The sequence below is a fragment of the Hyla sarda genome, chromosome 10, assembly GCF_029499605.1.
Source record: "Hyla sarda isolate aHylSar1 chromosome 10, aHylSar1.hap1, whole genome shotgun sequence".
Classification (NCBI taxonomy): Eukaryota; Metazoa; Chordata; class Amphibia; order Anura; family Hylidae; genus Hyla; species Hyla sarda.
This window is the reverse complement of record NC_079198.1, coordinates 141,407,037-141,423,240: the sequence shown is the minus strand read 5'-3', so window position 1 is coordinate 141,423,240 and position 16,204 is coordinate 141,407,037. Positions and strand designations below refer to the sequence as shown.

Genomic DNA, 16,204 nt, shown 5'->3' with positions numbered 1-16,204 from the left:
TGCCAATCTTGGTGTTCTCTGGCAAATGCCAAACGTCCTGCACGGTATTGGGCTGTAAGCACAACCCCCACCTGTGGACGTCAGGCCCTCATACCACCCTCATGGAGTCTGTTTCTGACCATTTGAGTGGACACATGCACATTTGTAAAAGAAAAGAAAAAAACTCCAAGGTGGTGCTGTTCCAGCAAAAACATGAACTTCTGGTATTTCGCTTAAAAAACTATATTCATTGATAAAATCAGTTTAGCAAGCCCATAACAAAGCAAGACGCGTTTCGGGTCCCTGCGTACCCTTTCTCAATTGCAGATATATAAAACAACTTGCTGGGGCCATTTTATACATAAAAAAAGACCTTAGGGGCGTGGTTGGCCCGTTAGTCATATACATAACAAAAAAGAGTCATAAATCAAACAACAATTATTGTACATAAAGTGCATCAATGATATATTCCTCAAATTGCTAAAACTTAGTAAAAAATTGTTTATAAAAAGCTAAATATAGCAGTTCGACCCGGATATAGTCTGGATAAAATTCTTCTGGGCTTATCAGAAGAAATAAAACACTTACCAAAATTCTTAGATTAGTCAAAAAGACATTAATCTAAGAATTTTGGTAAGTGTTTTATTTCTTCTGATAAGCCCGGAAGACTATATCCGGGTCGAACTGCTATATTTCGCTTTTTATAAACAATTTTTTACTAAGTTTTAGCAGTTTGAGGAATATATCATTGATGCACTTTATGTACAATAATTGTTGTTTGATTTATGACTCTTTTTTGTTATGTATATGACTAACGGGCCAACCACGTCCCCTAAGGTCTTTTTTTATGTATAAAATGGCCCCAGCAAGTTGTTATATATATCTGCAATTGAGAAAGGGTACGTAGGGACCCGAAACGCGTCTTGCTTTGTTATGGGCTTGCTAAACTGATTTTATCAATAAATATGTTTTTTTAAGCGAAATACCAGAAGTTCATGTTTTTGCTGGAACAGCACCACCTTGGAGTTTTTTTCTTTTCTTTTCTTTTGTTGGATTACTGGACCCAAAGCCACGGTATCCAGTCAAGCTCCTATGGCCGGCAGTTCCACTGATACCCCAATAGCTGGGGCGATATGCTAAATACCAAGAGGTTCAGCAGGTGAGAGTCCATATACTAGACCCTCGCCTTTTTACTGAAGCTCGCAGGATTACACGAGGCGCTGCCCTCTCTCTTTTTTCTTTTCTCTTTATCTTTAACATGCACATTTGGGGCCTGCTGGAGGTCATTTTTCAGGGCTCTGGCAGTGCTCCTCCTGCTCCTCCTTGCACAAAGGAGGAGGTAGCGGTCCTGCTCCTGGGTTGTTGCCTCATACGGCCTCCTCCACGTCTCCTGATGTACTGGCCTGTCTTCTGGTAGCACCTCCATGCTCTGGACACTACACTGACAGACACAGCAAACCTTCTTGTCACAGCTCGCATTGATGTGCCATCCTGGATGAGCTGCACTTCCTGAGCCACTTGTGTGGGTTGTAGACTCCGTCTCATGCTACCACTAGAGTGAAAGCACCGCCAGCATTCAAAAGTGACCAAAACATCAGCCAGAAAGCATAGGAACTGAGAAGTGGTCTGTGGTCACCACCTGCTGAACCACTCCTTTATTGGGGGTGTCTTGCTAATTGCTATAATTTCCACCTGTTGTCTGTTCCATGTGGAATTGATTGTCAATCAGTGTTCTTCCTGAGTGGACAGTGGGATCTCACACAAGTGTCAGTGACTTGGAGTTACATTGTGTTGTCTTCGTGTTCACCTTATTTTCTTGAGCAGAGTATTAAAGACCTTGTGTAAAGTCAGGACACAAATACATTCTGTGTGGAAGAGCAATAATTCTTTACTCCTGTATTGTGTCATCTCAGAGTAAGGAGCTTAAAGGGAACCTGTCACATTTGAAATGCACTGCAGTCTGCAGGCGTCAGGTTGTAGAGCAGGAGGAGCTGAGCAGATGATATATACAATACAGAACAATCTGCAGGTAACATGTTATAGAGCAGGAGGAGCTGAGCAGATGATATATACAATACAGGACAATCTGCAGGTAACATGTTATAGAGCAGGAGGAGCTGAGCAGATGATATATACAATACAGTACAATCTGCAGGTAACATGTTATAGAGCAGTAGGAGCTGAGCAGATGATATATACAATACAGTACAATCTGCAGGTATCATGTTATAGAGCAGGAGGAGCTGAGCAGATGATATATACAATACAATCTGCAGGTAACATGTTATAGAGCAGGAGGAGCTGAGAAGATGATATATACAATACAATACAATCTGCAGGTAACATGTTATAGAGCAGGAGGAGCTGAGCAGATGATATATACAATACAGTACAATCTGCAGGTATCATGTTATAGAGCAGGAGGAGCTGAGCAGATGATAAATACAATACAGTACAATCTACAGGCATTAGGTTATATAGAAGGTTAAACTGTAATCTACTGTATTGTATATATCATCTGCTCAGCTCCTCCTGCCGTATAACATGTTACCTGCAGATTGTACTGTATTGTATATATCATCTGCTCAGCTCCTCCTGCCGTATAACATGTTACCTGCAGATTGTACTGTATTGTATATATCATCTGCTCAGCTCTTCCTGCTCTATAACATGTTACCTGCAGATTGTACTGTATTGTATATATTATCTGCTCAGCTCCTCCTGCTCTATAACATGATACCTGCAGATTGTACTGTATTGTATATATATCATCTGTTCAGCTTCTCCTGCTCTATAACATGTTACCTGCAGATTGTACTGTATTGTATATATCATCTGCTCAGCTCCTCCTGCTCTATAACATGATACCTGCAGATTGTACTGTATTGTATATTTCATCTGCTCAGCTCCTCCTGCTCTATAACATGATACCTTCAGATTGTACTGTATTGTATATATCATCTGCTCAGCTCCTCCTGCTCTATAACATGTTACCTGCAGATTGTACTGTATTGTGTATATCATCTGCTCAGCTCCTCCTGCTCTATAACATGATACCTGCAGATTGTACTGTATTGTATATATCATCTGCTCAGCTCCTCCTGCTCCATAACATGATACCTGCAGATTGTACGGTATTGTATATATCATCTGCTCAGCTCCTCCTGCTCTATAACATGATACCTGCAGATTGTATTGTATTGTATATATCATCTGCTCAGCTCCTCCTGCTCTATAACATGTTACCTGCAGATTGTACAGTATTGTGTATATCATCTGCTCAGCTCCTCCTGCTCTATAACATGATACCTGCAGATTGTACTGTATTGTATATATCATCTGCTCAGCTCCTATTGCTCTATAACATGATACCTGCAGATTGTACTGTATTGTATATATCATCTGCTCAGCTCCTCCTGCTCTATAACATGTTACCTGCAGATTGTACTGTATTGTGTATATCATCTGCTCAGCTCCTCCTGCTCTATAACATGATACCTGCAGATTGTACTGTATTGTATATATCATCTGCTCAGCTCCTCCTGCTCTATAACATGATACCTGCAGATTGTACTGTATTGTATATATCATCTGCTCAGCTCCTCCTGCTCTATAACATGATACCTGCAGATTGTACGGTATTGTATATATCATCTGCTCAGCTCCTCCTGCTCTATAACATGATACCTGCAGATTGTATTGTATATATCATCTGCTCAGCTCCTACTGCTCTATAACATGATACCTGCAGATTGTACTGTATTGTATTGTATATATCATCTGCTCAGCTCCTCCTGCTCTACAACATGATACCTGCAGATTGTACTGTATTGTATATATCATCTGCTCAGCTCCTCCTGCTCTATAACATGATACCTGCACATTGTACTGTATTGTATATATCATCTGCTCAGCTCCTCCTGCTCTATAACATGATACCTGCAGATTGTACTGTATTGTATATATCATCTGCTCAGCTCCTCCTGCTCCATAACATGATACCTGCAGATTGTACGGTATTGTATATATCATCTGCTCAGCTCCTCCTGCTCTATAACATGATACCTGCAGATTGTATTGTATTGTATATATCATCTGCTCAGCTCCTCCTGCTCTATAACATGTTACCTGCAGATTGTACTGTATTGTGTATATCATCTGCTCAGCTCCTCCTGCTCTATAACATGATACCTGCAGATTGTACTGTATTGTATATATCATCTGCTCAGCTCCTATTGCTCTATAACATGATACCTGCAGATTGTACTGTATTGTATATATCATCTGCTCAGCTCCTCCTGCTCTATAACATGTTACCTGCAGATTGTACTGTATTGTGTATATCATCTGCTCAGCTCCTCCTGCTCTATAACATGATACCTGCAGATTGTACTGTATTGTATATATCATCTGCTCAGCTCCTCCTGCCGTATAACATGTTACCTGCAGATTGTACTGTATTGTATATATCATCTGCTCAGCTCTTCCTGCTCTATAACATGTTACCTGCAGATTGTACTGTATTGTATATATTATCTGCTCAGCTCCTCCTGCTCTATAACATGATACCTGCAGATTGTACTGTATTGTATATATATCATCTGTTCAGCTCCTCCTGCTCTATAACATGTTACCTGCAGATTGTACTGTATTGTATATATCATCTGCTCAGCTCCTCCTGCTCTATAACATGATACCTGCAGATTGTACTGTATTGTATATTTCATCTGCTCAGCTCCTCCTGCTCTATAACATGATACCTTCAGATTGTACTGTATTGTATATATCATCTGCTCAGCTCCTCCTGCTCTATAACATGTTACCTGCAGATTGTACTGTATTGTGTATATCATCTGCTCAGCTCCTCCTGCTCTATAACATGATACCTGCAGATTGTACTGTATTGTATATATCATCTGTTCAGCTCCTCCTGCTCCATAACATGATACCTGCAGATTGTACGGTATTGTATATATCATCTGCTCAGCTCCTCCTGCTCTATAACATGATACCTGCAGATTGTATTGTATTGTATATATCATCTGCTCAGCTCCTCCTGCTCTATAACATGTTACCTGCAGATTGTACAGTATTGTGTATATCATCTGCTCAGCTCCTCCTGCTCTATAACATGATACCTGCAGATTGTACTGTATTGTATATATCATCTGCTCAGCTCCTATTGCTCTATAACATGATACCTGCAGATTGTACTGTATTGTATATATCATCTGCTCAGCTCCTCCTGCTCTATAACATGTTACCTGCAGATTGTACTGTATTGTGTATATCATCTGCTCAGCTCCTCCTGCTCTATAACATGATACCTGCAGATTGTACTGTATTGTATATATCATCTGCTCAGCTCCTCCTGCTCTATAACATGATACCTGCAGATTGTACTGTATTGTATATATCATCTGCTCAGCTCCTCCTGCTCTATAACATGATACCTGCAGATTGTACGGTATTGTATATATCATCTGCTCAGCTCCTCCTGCTCTATAACATGATACCTGCAGATTGTATTGTATATATCATCTGCTCAGCTCCTACTGCTCTATAACATGATACCTGCAGATTGTACTGTATTGTATTGTATATATCATCTGCTCAGCTCCTCCTGCTCTACAACATGATACCTGCAGATTATACTGTATTGTATATATCATCTGCTCAGCTCCTCCTGCTCTATAACATGATACCTGCACATTGTACTGTATTGTATATATCATCTGCTCAGCTCCTCCTGCTCTATAACATGATACCTGCAGATTGTACTGTATTGTATATATCATCTGCTCAGCTCCTCCTGCTCCATAACATGATACCTGCAGATTGTACGGTATTGTATATATCATCTGCTCAGCTCCTCCTGCTCTATAACATGATACCTGCAGATTGTATTGTATTGTATATATCATCTGCTCAGCTCCTCCTGCTCTATAACATGTTACCTGCAGATTGTACTGTATTGTGTATATCATCTGCTCAGCTCCTCCTGCTCTATAACATGATACCTGCAGATTGTACTGTATTGTATATATCATCTGCTCAGCTCCTATTGCTCTATAACATGATACCTGCAGATTGTACTGTATTGTATATATCATCTGCTCAGCTCCTCCTGCTCTATAACATGTTACCTGCAGATTGTACTGTATTGTGTATATCATCTGCTCAGCTCCTCCTGCTCTATAACATGATACCTGCAGATTGTACTGTATTGTATATATCATCTGCTCAGCTCCTCCTGCTCTATAACATGATACCTGCAGATTGTACTGTATTGTATATATCATCTGCTCAGCTCCTCCTGCTCTATAACATGATACCTGCAGATTGTACGGTATTGTATATATCATCTGCTCAGCTCCTCCTGCTCTATAACATGATACCTGCAGATTGTATTGTATATATCATCTGCTCAGCTCCTACTGCTCTATAACATGATACCTGCAGATTGTACTGTATTGTATTGTATATATCATCTGCTCAGCTCCTCCTGCTCTACAACATGATACCTGCAGATTGTACTGTATTGTATATATCATCTGCTCAGCTCCTCCTGCTCTATAACATGATACCTGCACATTGTACTGTATTGTATATATCATCTGCTCAGCTCCTCCTGCTCTATAACATGATACCTGCACATTGTACTGTATTGTATATATCATCTGCTCAGCTCCTCCTGCTCTATAACATGATACCTGCAGATTGTACTGTATTGTATATATCATCTGCTCAGCTCCTCCTGCTCTATAACATGATACCTGCAGATTGTACTGTATTGTATATATCATCTGCTCAGCTCCTCCTGCTCTATAACATGATACCTGCAGATTGTACTGTATTGTATATATTATCTGCTCAGCTCCTCCTGCTCTATAACATGATACCTGCAGATTGTACTGTATTGTATATATCATCTGCTCAGCTCCACCTGCTCTATAACATATTACCTGCAGATTGTACTGTATTGTATATATCATCTGCTCAGCTCCTCCTGCTCTATAACATGATACCTGCAGATTGTACTGTATTGTATATATCATCTGCTCAGCTCCTCCTGCTCTATAACATGATACCTGCAGATTGTACTGTATTGTATATATTATCTGCTCAGCTCCTCCTGCTCTATAACATGATACCTGCAGATTGTACTGTATTGTATATATCATCTGCTCAGCTCCTCCTGCTCTATAACATGATACCTGCAGACTGTATTGTATATATTATCTTGTCAGGAATGATCACATGAATATTTAAATATGCAAGAAGGTTTCCACCCCTGTTATAAACAATAACTTACTTTTGACTGGTTGTTTTTCAGTCGGTGAGCCTCATCCACCACCAGACATGCCCATTCGATGGAGCCCAGAATCGCATGGTCAATGGTGATCAGCTCATATGATGTGAGGAGAACGTGAAATTTTATCTGAGCTTCTTTCTAGACAGAAAATAAAATGTTGAGAATTGAGCATTAAGTTTTGTAAAGATTTAGATGCTTTTTATCATTATAGCTTATAATAAAGCCGTATTCCGAGGCAAAAGCCAAGGCTTAGACGTCTATATCTGCTGCCGATCTACTTAAGGATTTCGCCCCGATGCCATCTAATGAAGCTGGTTTCATGGCATTTCCATGCAGAAGAAGTAGCGGAGCCAGAAACCACACAGAAAAGGATGTGAACAGGGCTGAGAACCCCCCATTCACATATATACTGCTCATTACATGTATCCCTTCTATTTCCACCATAAACATGCAGGCTCAGCTTGACCGAGCATGCATGTCTATTTATTTTGGATATAAACCTAAACAGGTGCCTGATCCTTATGGCAGCAACTTATCTACTACACTTACAAAGATTAGTTTATAATAACGACAAAGAAGACATGAGAGACGGCACTCACCGAGAGACGCTTTATACATGATGTGGGAGCATAGCTGGTACAGGCAGGTCTGGCGGTGCGAGAAGAAATGGTTCCGGCTGCACCTGCTCTCACACCGCCAGACCTGCCTGTACCAGCTATGCTCCCACATCATGTATAAAGCGTCTCTCGGTGAGTGCCGTCTCTCATGTCTTCTTTGTCGTTACCTGTACTATTTAGACTGATCACCACCGCACCGGATTATGACAGGTCGGCTCCGACTATCCCCAGTATCGTGCTAACACCCAGTGACGTCAGTGCAGGATTTGTCCTGCTATCTTACTGCATATTTAGTTTATAATAAAATCCATCATGCATGACCCTGGCTGTCTGGTTTAGAAAACCCACAAGGGTTAATAGATAGGGGTCCCTAATTTATAAATGGCATAATTGAACAGGAAAGGAGAACGGCTGCAAACAGAGTCTCCCTGTCTGGAGGACCCAGCATACTATTAGCACCAATGAGAGATGTGTAATGCCTCAATTCTCCTGTGGTAGCGCTGAAGGGCAAGTAAACGGTTCTCAGGCAGATTACAGCTGATCACTGGTGATCTAAGGATCTGAAGAAACAGCGGGATAATGTTTTTAGGTTATATAGGAATTTTGCCACCCCTTGACCCCGCCCATTGACTCCGCCCTTTGACACGACCCACCTTACTACTGGGGTGACACACTGTAACAAATCTCCTCCTCATGTAATCTCCTTACTACTGGGATGACACACTGTAACAAACCTCCTCCTCATGTAATCTCCTTACTACTGGGGTGACACACTGTAACAAACCTCCTCCTCATGTAATCAGCTTATTACTGGGGAGACACACTGTAACAAACCTCCTCTTTATGTAATCACCTTACTACTGGGGTGACACACTGTAACAAACCCCCTCCTCATGTAATCTCCTTACTACTGGGGTGGCACACTGTAACAAACCTCTTCCTCCTCATGTAATCTCCTTACTACTGGGGTGACACACTGTAACAAACCTCCTCCTCATGTAATCTCTTTACTTCTGGGGTGACACACTGTAACAAACCTCCTCCTCATGTAATCTCCTTACTACTGGGGTGACACACTGTAACAAACCTCCTCCTCATGTAATCTCCTTACTACAGGGGTGACACACTGTAACAAACCTCCTCCTCATGTAATCTCCTTACTACTGGAGTGACACACTGTAACAAACCTCCTCCTCATGTAATCTTCTTACTACTGGGGTGACACACTGTAACAAACCACCTCCTCATGTAATCTTACTACTGGGGTGACACACTGTAACAAATATACATAATTGTGCACTTACACAAGCCCCCATTGGCTGTCAGCGCCATCATTGTCCTCTATAGCCTGAGCGGTGGTAGAGGGGCGGAGTCTGAGTTGTGATGTCATGTGACATTAGTGATCATGCCTGTCTGCCTCTGAGGAGCACAACGCCGCTAAAAGGAGTACTCCTCTAAGGTGGACAGATGTGATCGCTTGTGGGTTGGCTCGGGGCAGGAGTTGGGGGGGGGGGGGGATGTATAGAGGCTAGTGCCATCCTGACCGGCCGGCTGCATCGGTGGTGGCGCTGTGCTCCTCCCGCAGGCAGAAGAATGCAGATTATTTGGGTACTGGTGCAATGGTGGTGCTAGCTGGGCACTAACATTATTGCTGCGGGTAGAGCGCGCCCCCATCAAGACTGTGCTCCAGGCAGCTGCCTATTTTGCCTATAACTAGAACCGGCCCTGGTCCAGCAGGATCTTGGTTGATCAGAGGCAGACGCATGGCAGGTATCTACAAACCCGGGCACAAAGGTTCATGATTTTGTTCTTACTTTCATTCGGAAAACCTTCTTCCCGCTCTTGATGGCGTTATCCTCGAAGGAGAATTCGTTCTCTCTGATGACGGCGCGGCTGTCCTTATCACCCGTGTAAGTCACAACGTAAAACTCTGGCGCCCACATCTCAAATTCCCGTTCCCAGTTGATGATTGTGGACAAGGGAGCGCTGACCAGGTAAGGACCCTTGGAATGTCCCTGATGGGAGAAGAAGCAAAGAACATTATACATAGAACAGACGCTGAAATGATACGAGATTTATGGGGACAGAACGCTGATCCAGGGATTTATTCTGATCCCATATTGGGGTCAGGAAGGAATTTCCTCATCAGCCTCATGAATAGGAAAAAGTGGCAAAAAGAAAACCTTTAACCCAGCGCTGCGACTTATAGAGGTAGAAATAACGGAGTCCAGGTTATAGTAAAGATCCTCAGCAGGACCATTTATAAAAAAAAAAACGATAAAAATAAAGGATTACGTGTTTCGGGAGGAGCCCTCCCTTCCTCAGATCAGCCTCATGAGGGGGTTTTGCCTTCCTCTGGATCAACACAGTAGGGTTCTAGCAACCACAAAGTAGGCATCTAATTGTTCAAGAGTCCGGGATCACGGGATCATCTGTACAGACGCTTCCGTGGAGCGCTCAGAGGCAACGCCGGCCGTTTCACACGTCAGTGCGTACTTCTTCCGGCCTCAGCTGTAGCACACAGCTGCTAAAAAGTACTGGAAGGGTAAAGATTTTTTAATTGATAGAAGTCATTCACAAATCTGTTTAAACGGTATTCCAGGAAAAAAGTTTTTTTTATATATATATCAACTGGCTCCAGAAAGTTAAACAGATTTGTAAATTACTTCTATTAAAAAATCTTAATCCTTTCAGTACTTATGAGCTTCTGAAGTTTAGGTTGTTCTTTTCTGTCTAAGTGCTCTCTGATGACACGTGTCTCGGGAACCGCCAAGTTTAAAAGCAAATTCCCATAGCAAACCTCTTCTAAACTGGACGGTTCCCGAGACACGAGTCATCAGAGAGCACTTAGACAGAAAAGAACAACCTAAACTTCAGAAGCTCATAAGTACTGAAAGGATTAAGATTTTTTTATAGAAGTAATTTACAAATCTGTTTAACTTTCTGGAGCCAGTTGATATATATATATAAAAAAAAAGTTTTTCCCTGGAATACCCCTTTAACTTTCTGGCACCAGTTGATTTAAAAAAAAAAAATAAATGTACCCCTTTAAAAGCAAAATGGGAGGTATGTGACCACTTTCTCCAACAGTTTGACCAGTGATTGGACCCCCCCCACCGCATCCCAACTTATCATATATATAAGACCATGTTTCCCAACCAGGGTGCCTCCAGCTGTTGCAAAACTACAACTCTCAGCATGCCCGGACAGCCGAAGGCTGTCCGGGCATGCTGGGAGTTGTAGTTTTGCAACAGCTGGAGGCACCCTGGTTGGGAAACACTGATTTAGGATATATTCTGGGGGTCCAACAAGGGGAGATTTGGGGATCTGTAGGCACTGTCCAAACAGCCGAACCTCTTTCAGGAGTGGGGTAACTGACTAAAGAGCTGTGGGTCCCCAATGACCATTGGTCAGCCATTGGTCAGATGATCAGTCCATCCATGCACCAGTACGAGATGTATCCTTCCTTATTGGGGTGTTGTCCATCAGTTCACTTTAAACTATTTTAGCGCAATTCTGCTATGGGACCGTCGTGAACTACAAACTATGGGGGAGATTTATCAAAACCTGTGTAGAGGAAGAGCGGTGCAGTTGCCCATAGCAACCAATCAGATTATTTCTTTAATTTTTCAGAGGCCGTTTTAAAAATGAAAGTAGCGATCTGATTGGTTGCTATGGGCAACAGCACCGCTCTTCCTCTACACAGGTTTTGATAAATCTCCCCCATTGTTTCCGCTGTGACGATCTAAAGGGCCTTTTTCATTGGGTCACTGTAAGCTGAATGGGCGATTAAAGGGGTCATCCAGGAAAAAACTTTTTTTTTTTTTTATATATATATCAACTGGCTCCAGAAAGTTAAACAGATTTGTAAATTACTTCTATTAAAAAATCTTAATCCTTTCAGTATTTACAAGCTTCTGAAGTTAAGGTTGTTCTTTTCTGTCTAAGTGCTTTCTGATGACACCTGTCTCGGGAAACGCCCAGTTTAGAAGAGGTTTGCTATGGGGATTTGCTTCTAAACTGGGCGTTTCCCGAGACACTTGTCATCAGAGAGGATTTAGACAGAAAAGAACAACCTTAACTTCAGAAGCTCATAAGTACTGAAAGGATTAAGATTTTTTTTATAGAAGTAATTTACAAATCTGTTTAACTTTCTGTAGCCAGTTGATATATATATTAAAAAAAAGTTTTTCCCTGGATAACCCCTTTAATGCCCCCTATAAAGGGCCCAGTGATGGGCGGTCGAAGGAGAAAACGCTTGTTCAATGTCTGATCGTTGACATCAGCCCTAAAAACCCTTGTGGTGTGGCACGGGGTGTGAGGTGAGGTGTAAGGGGCAGATGGTGTTGCCCAGGGGTAGATGGTATTAACTCCTTCGTGTTTGTGATGCCATGGCACCAGGGGCAGGGGCAAATAATAGTCCAAGGCCAGGTTATGGGTAACAGTAGCTTTTACTGAGGTAGACAGATGGTGCAGTCTATACAGCTCGTCCAGGATCGCAGAGAGGTGACCAGTAACGTGGGGGACCGCGCAGCTTGCTGGGACTTGCAGTGACTTGACAGACTCTAGCACAGCCATGCTGACTACAATTGACTTGACTGAAGATGATGACAGATGATAAAGACGACTTGTGGCTGCGATTTAGGTTGAGGCCTCCAGAAGTGCTGGACACTGACCCTGAGACGTCTGGACTGGACTGGACCTCAGCAGGAAAAGAATCGCAAGAGAACGAATGCAGCTCCTCCCTATCTTATAAAGGGGGCTGTGCATGGGCTACCTGCGGGTCACCTGATCACCTGTGCTCTCTGGGTAACAAACATATGACTTAAAACATGTGACAAACATTATCATGTGACTAACAATCATGTGACCAACGTCAAAGGTCCTCTACACTTAATATACAACCTATTCACATTATGGGGGAACACAGCAGGGGAGCCCTGAGGACGTACAGGGACTCAACCTGACAGGACTGTAGGAGCATATCCCGTACTGGGACACCACACCCTCATTTATTGGCAGCGTGACTCCAGATATATACAGGATACGTGTGGCCAAAAATGATGGAAGTGAAGGATCACGTGAACAATCCTTCGATCACTAAGTGACCGCTCACCCCCATTACTTGGGCTGTCTACAGGGTCCTTTGGGCGAGCACCCCAATCTACAAGGTTAGGGGCCGGGCTGAAGCTTGGAACCTTGGGCCAAGGCCATGAGTGGTGCTACAGGGACCAAGAACAAGAATGAAGGGCCATGATGTCCTCTGTATGAAGGAGACAGGTCCACAGTAACCTATATACTTCTTCTGCGTGCTCTATTTTCTCTACCGTCTATTCAGTCTTTTTGTAATATTCATCCCATGTACGGTCCCTACAGTAACCTATATACTTCTTCTGCGCGCTCTATTTTCTCTACCGTCTATTCAGTCTTTTTGTAATATTCATCCCATGTACGGTCCCCACAGTAACCTATATACTTCTTCTGCGTCCTCTATTTTCTCTACCGTCTATTCAGTCTTTTTGTAATATTCATCCCATGTACGGTCCCCACAGTAACCTATATACTTCTTCTGCGTGCTCTAGTTGCTCTACAGTATATTCAGTCTTTTTGTAATATTCATCCCATGTACGGTCCCTACAGTAACCTATATACTTCTTCTGCGTGCTCTATTTTCTCTACTGTCTATTCAGTCTTTTTGTAATATTCATCCCATGTACGGTCCCTACAGTAACCTATATACTTCTTCTGCATCCTCTATTTTCTCTACAGTATATTCAGTCTTTTTGTAATATTCATCCCATGTACGGTCCCCACAGTAACCTATATACTTCTTCTGCGTGCTCTAGTTGCTCTACAGTATATTCAGTCTTTTTGTAATATTCATCCCATGTACGGTCCCCACAGTAACCTATATACTTCTTCTGCGCGCTCTAGTTGCTCTACCGTCTATTCAGTCTTTTTGTAATATTCATCCCATGTACGGTCCCCACAGTAACCTATATACTTCTTCTGCGTGCTCTATTTTCTCTACCGTCTATTCAGTCTTTTTGTAATATTCATCCCATGTACGGTCCCCACAGTAACCTATATACTTCTTCTGCGCGCTCTATTTTCTCTACTGTCTATTCAGTCTTTTTGTAATATTCATCCCATGTACGGTCCCTACAGTAACCTATATACTTCTTCTGCGCGCTCTATTTTCTCTACCGTCTATTCAGTCTTTTTGTAATATTCATCCCATGTACGGTCCCCACAGTAACCTATATACTTCTTCTGCGTGCTCTAGTTGCTCTACAGTATATTCAGTCTTTTTGTAATATTCATCCCATGTACGGTCCCCACAGTAACCTATATACTTCTTCTGCGTGCTCTATTTTCTCTACAGTATATTCAGTCTTTTTGTAATATTCATCCCATGTACGGTCCCTACAGTAACCTATATACTTCTTCTGCGTGCTCTATTTTCTCTACAGTATATTCAGTCTTTTTGTAATATTCATCCCATGTACGGTCCCTACAGTAACCTATATACTTCTTCTGCGTGCTCTAGTTGCTCTACAGTATATTCAGTCTTTTTGTAATATTCATCCCATGTACGGTCCCCACAGTAACCTATATACTTCTTCTGCGTGCTCTATTTTCTCTACCGTCTATTCAGTCTTTTTGTAATATTCATCCCATGTACGGTCCCCACAGTAACCTATATACTTCTTCTGCGTGCTCTAGTTGCTCTACAGTATATTCAGTCTTTTTGTAATATTCATCCCATGTACGGTCCCCACAGTAACCTATATACTTCTTCTGCGTGCTCTATTTTCTCTACAGTATATTCAGTCTTTTTGTAATATTCATCCCATGTACGGTCCCCACAGTAACCTATATACTTCTTCTGCGTGCTCTATTTTCTCTACCGTCTATTCAGTCTTTTTGTAATATTCATCCCATGTACGGTCCCTACAGTAACCTATATACTTCTTCTGCGTGCTCTAGTTGCTCTACAGTATATTCAGTCTTTTTGTAATATTTATCCCATGTACGGTCCCTACAGTAACCTATATACTTCTTCTGCGTGCTCTAGTTGCTCTACAGTATATTCAGTCTTTTTGTAATATTCATCCCATGTACGGTCCCCACAGTAACTCAATCCCCTGCTAAAGAAAACACCATCTGCCACAATGATATTTTCCTTTGTAATCTGAATTAAAAAAGTGGAAAAAAACATCAGACACAACATCTGTTATGAGCGGACGGTCACACGTGGGACTGATCAAACAATCCGTGTTTGTCTCACAGAACGCGCCCATAAATGAGAGCTTTTTATTAAAGCAAACACCCCATTGTTTGTCCTGTCTGTAATGCTGCACCATCTGCAGAACTGCAGATTAGGTAAAGGACCGCCATCAATCAGAAGTCAGGGACCGCCTGTAGTGGTCATGCTTCAGTTCTGCTGACAACACATGATCCAAGAACACTATTTCTATGGCTGTACATGGATATGACTGTATATAGATATGATTGTACATGGATATGACTGTATATAGATATGGCTGTATATAGATATGACTGTATATAGATATGACTGTATATAGATATGATTGTATATGGATATGATTGTATATAGATATGACTGTATAGAGATATGACTGTATATAGATATGATTGTATATAGATATGATTGTATATAGATATGTCTGTATATAGATATGACTGTATATAGATATGACTGTATATAGATATGATTGTATATGGATATGATTGTATATAGATATGACTGTATAGAGATATGATTGTACATGGATATGGCTGTATATAGATATGACTGTATATAGATATGGCTGTATATAGATATGATTGTATATAGATATGACTGTATATAGATATGACTGTATAAAGATATGATTGTATATAGATATGATTGTATATGGATATGATTGTATATGGATATGATTGTATATGGATATGATTGTATATAGATATGACTGTATAGAGATATGATTGTATATAGATATGATTGTATATGGATATGATTGTATATGGATATGATTGTATATGGATATGACTGTATATAGATATGTCTGTATATAGATATGACTGTATATAGATATGACTGTATATAGATATGATTGTATATGGATATGATTGTATATAGATATGACTGTATAGAGATATGACTGTATATAGATATGATTGTACATGGATATGCCTGTATATAGATATGCCTGTATATAGATATGGCTGTATATAGATATGCCTGTATATAGATATGGCTGTATATAGATATGGCTGTATATGG

The 16,204-nt window shown here is 41.3% G+C and overlaps 1 protein-coding gene across 5 annotated transcripts in view; it reads right to left on the bottom strand.

Annotated features, from left to right (window-relative positions):
• CHD5 (chromodomain helicase DNA binding protein 5) overlaps window positions 1–16,204 on the bottom strand; it is a 274,281-nt gene that overhangs the window by 114,397 nt on the left and 143,680 nt on the right. For all 5 annotated transcript variants that reach the window (XM_056544557.1, XM_056544555.1, XM_056544553.1 and 2 more), the window contains 2 exons: window positions 9,726–9,926; window positions 7,295–7,432 (listed from right to left, as the gene is read on the bottom strand). In XM_056544557.1, the coding sequence (XP_056400532.1) occupies window positions 7,295–7,432; window positions 9,726–9,926 (339 nt within the window). The remainder of the gene's footprint in view (window positions 1–7,294; window positions 7,433–9,725; window positions 9,927–16,204) is intronic.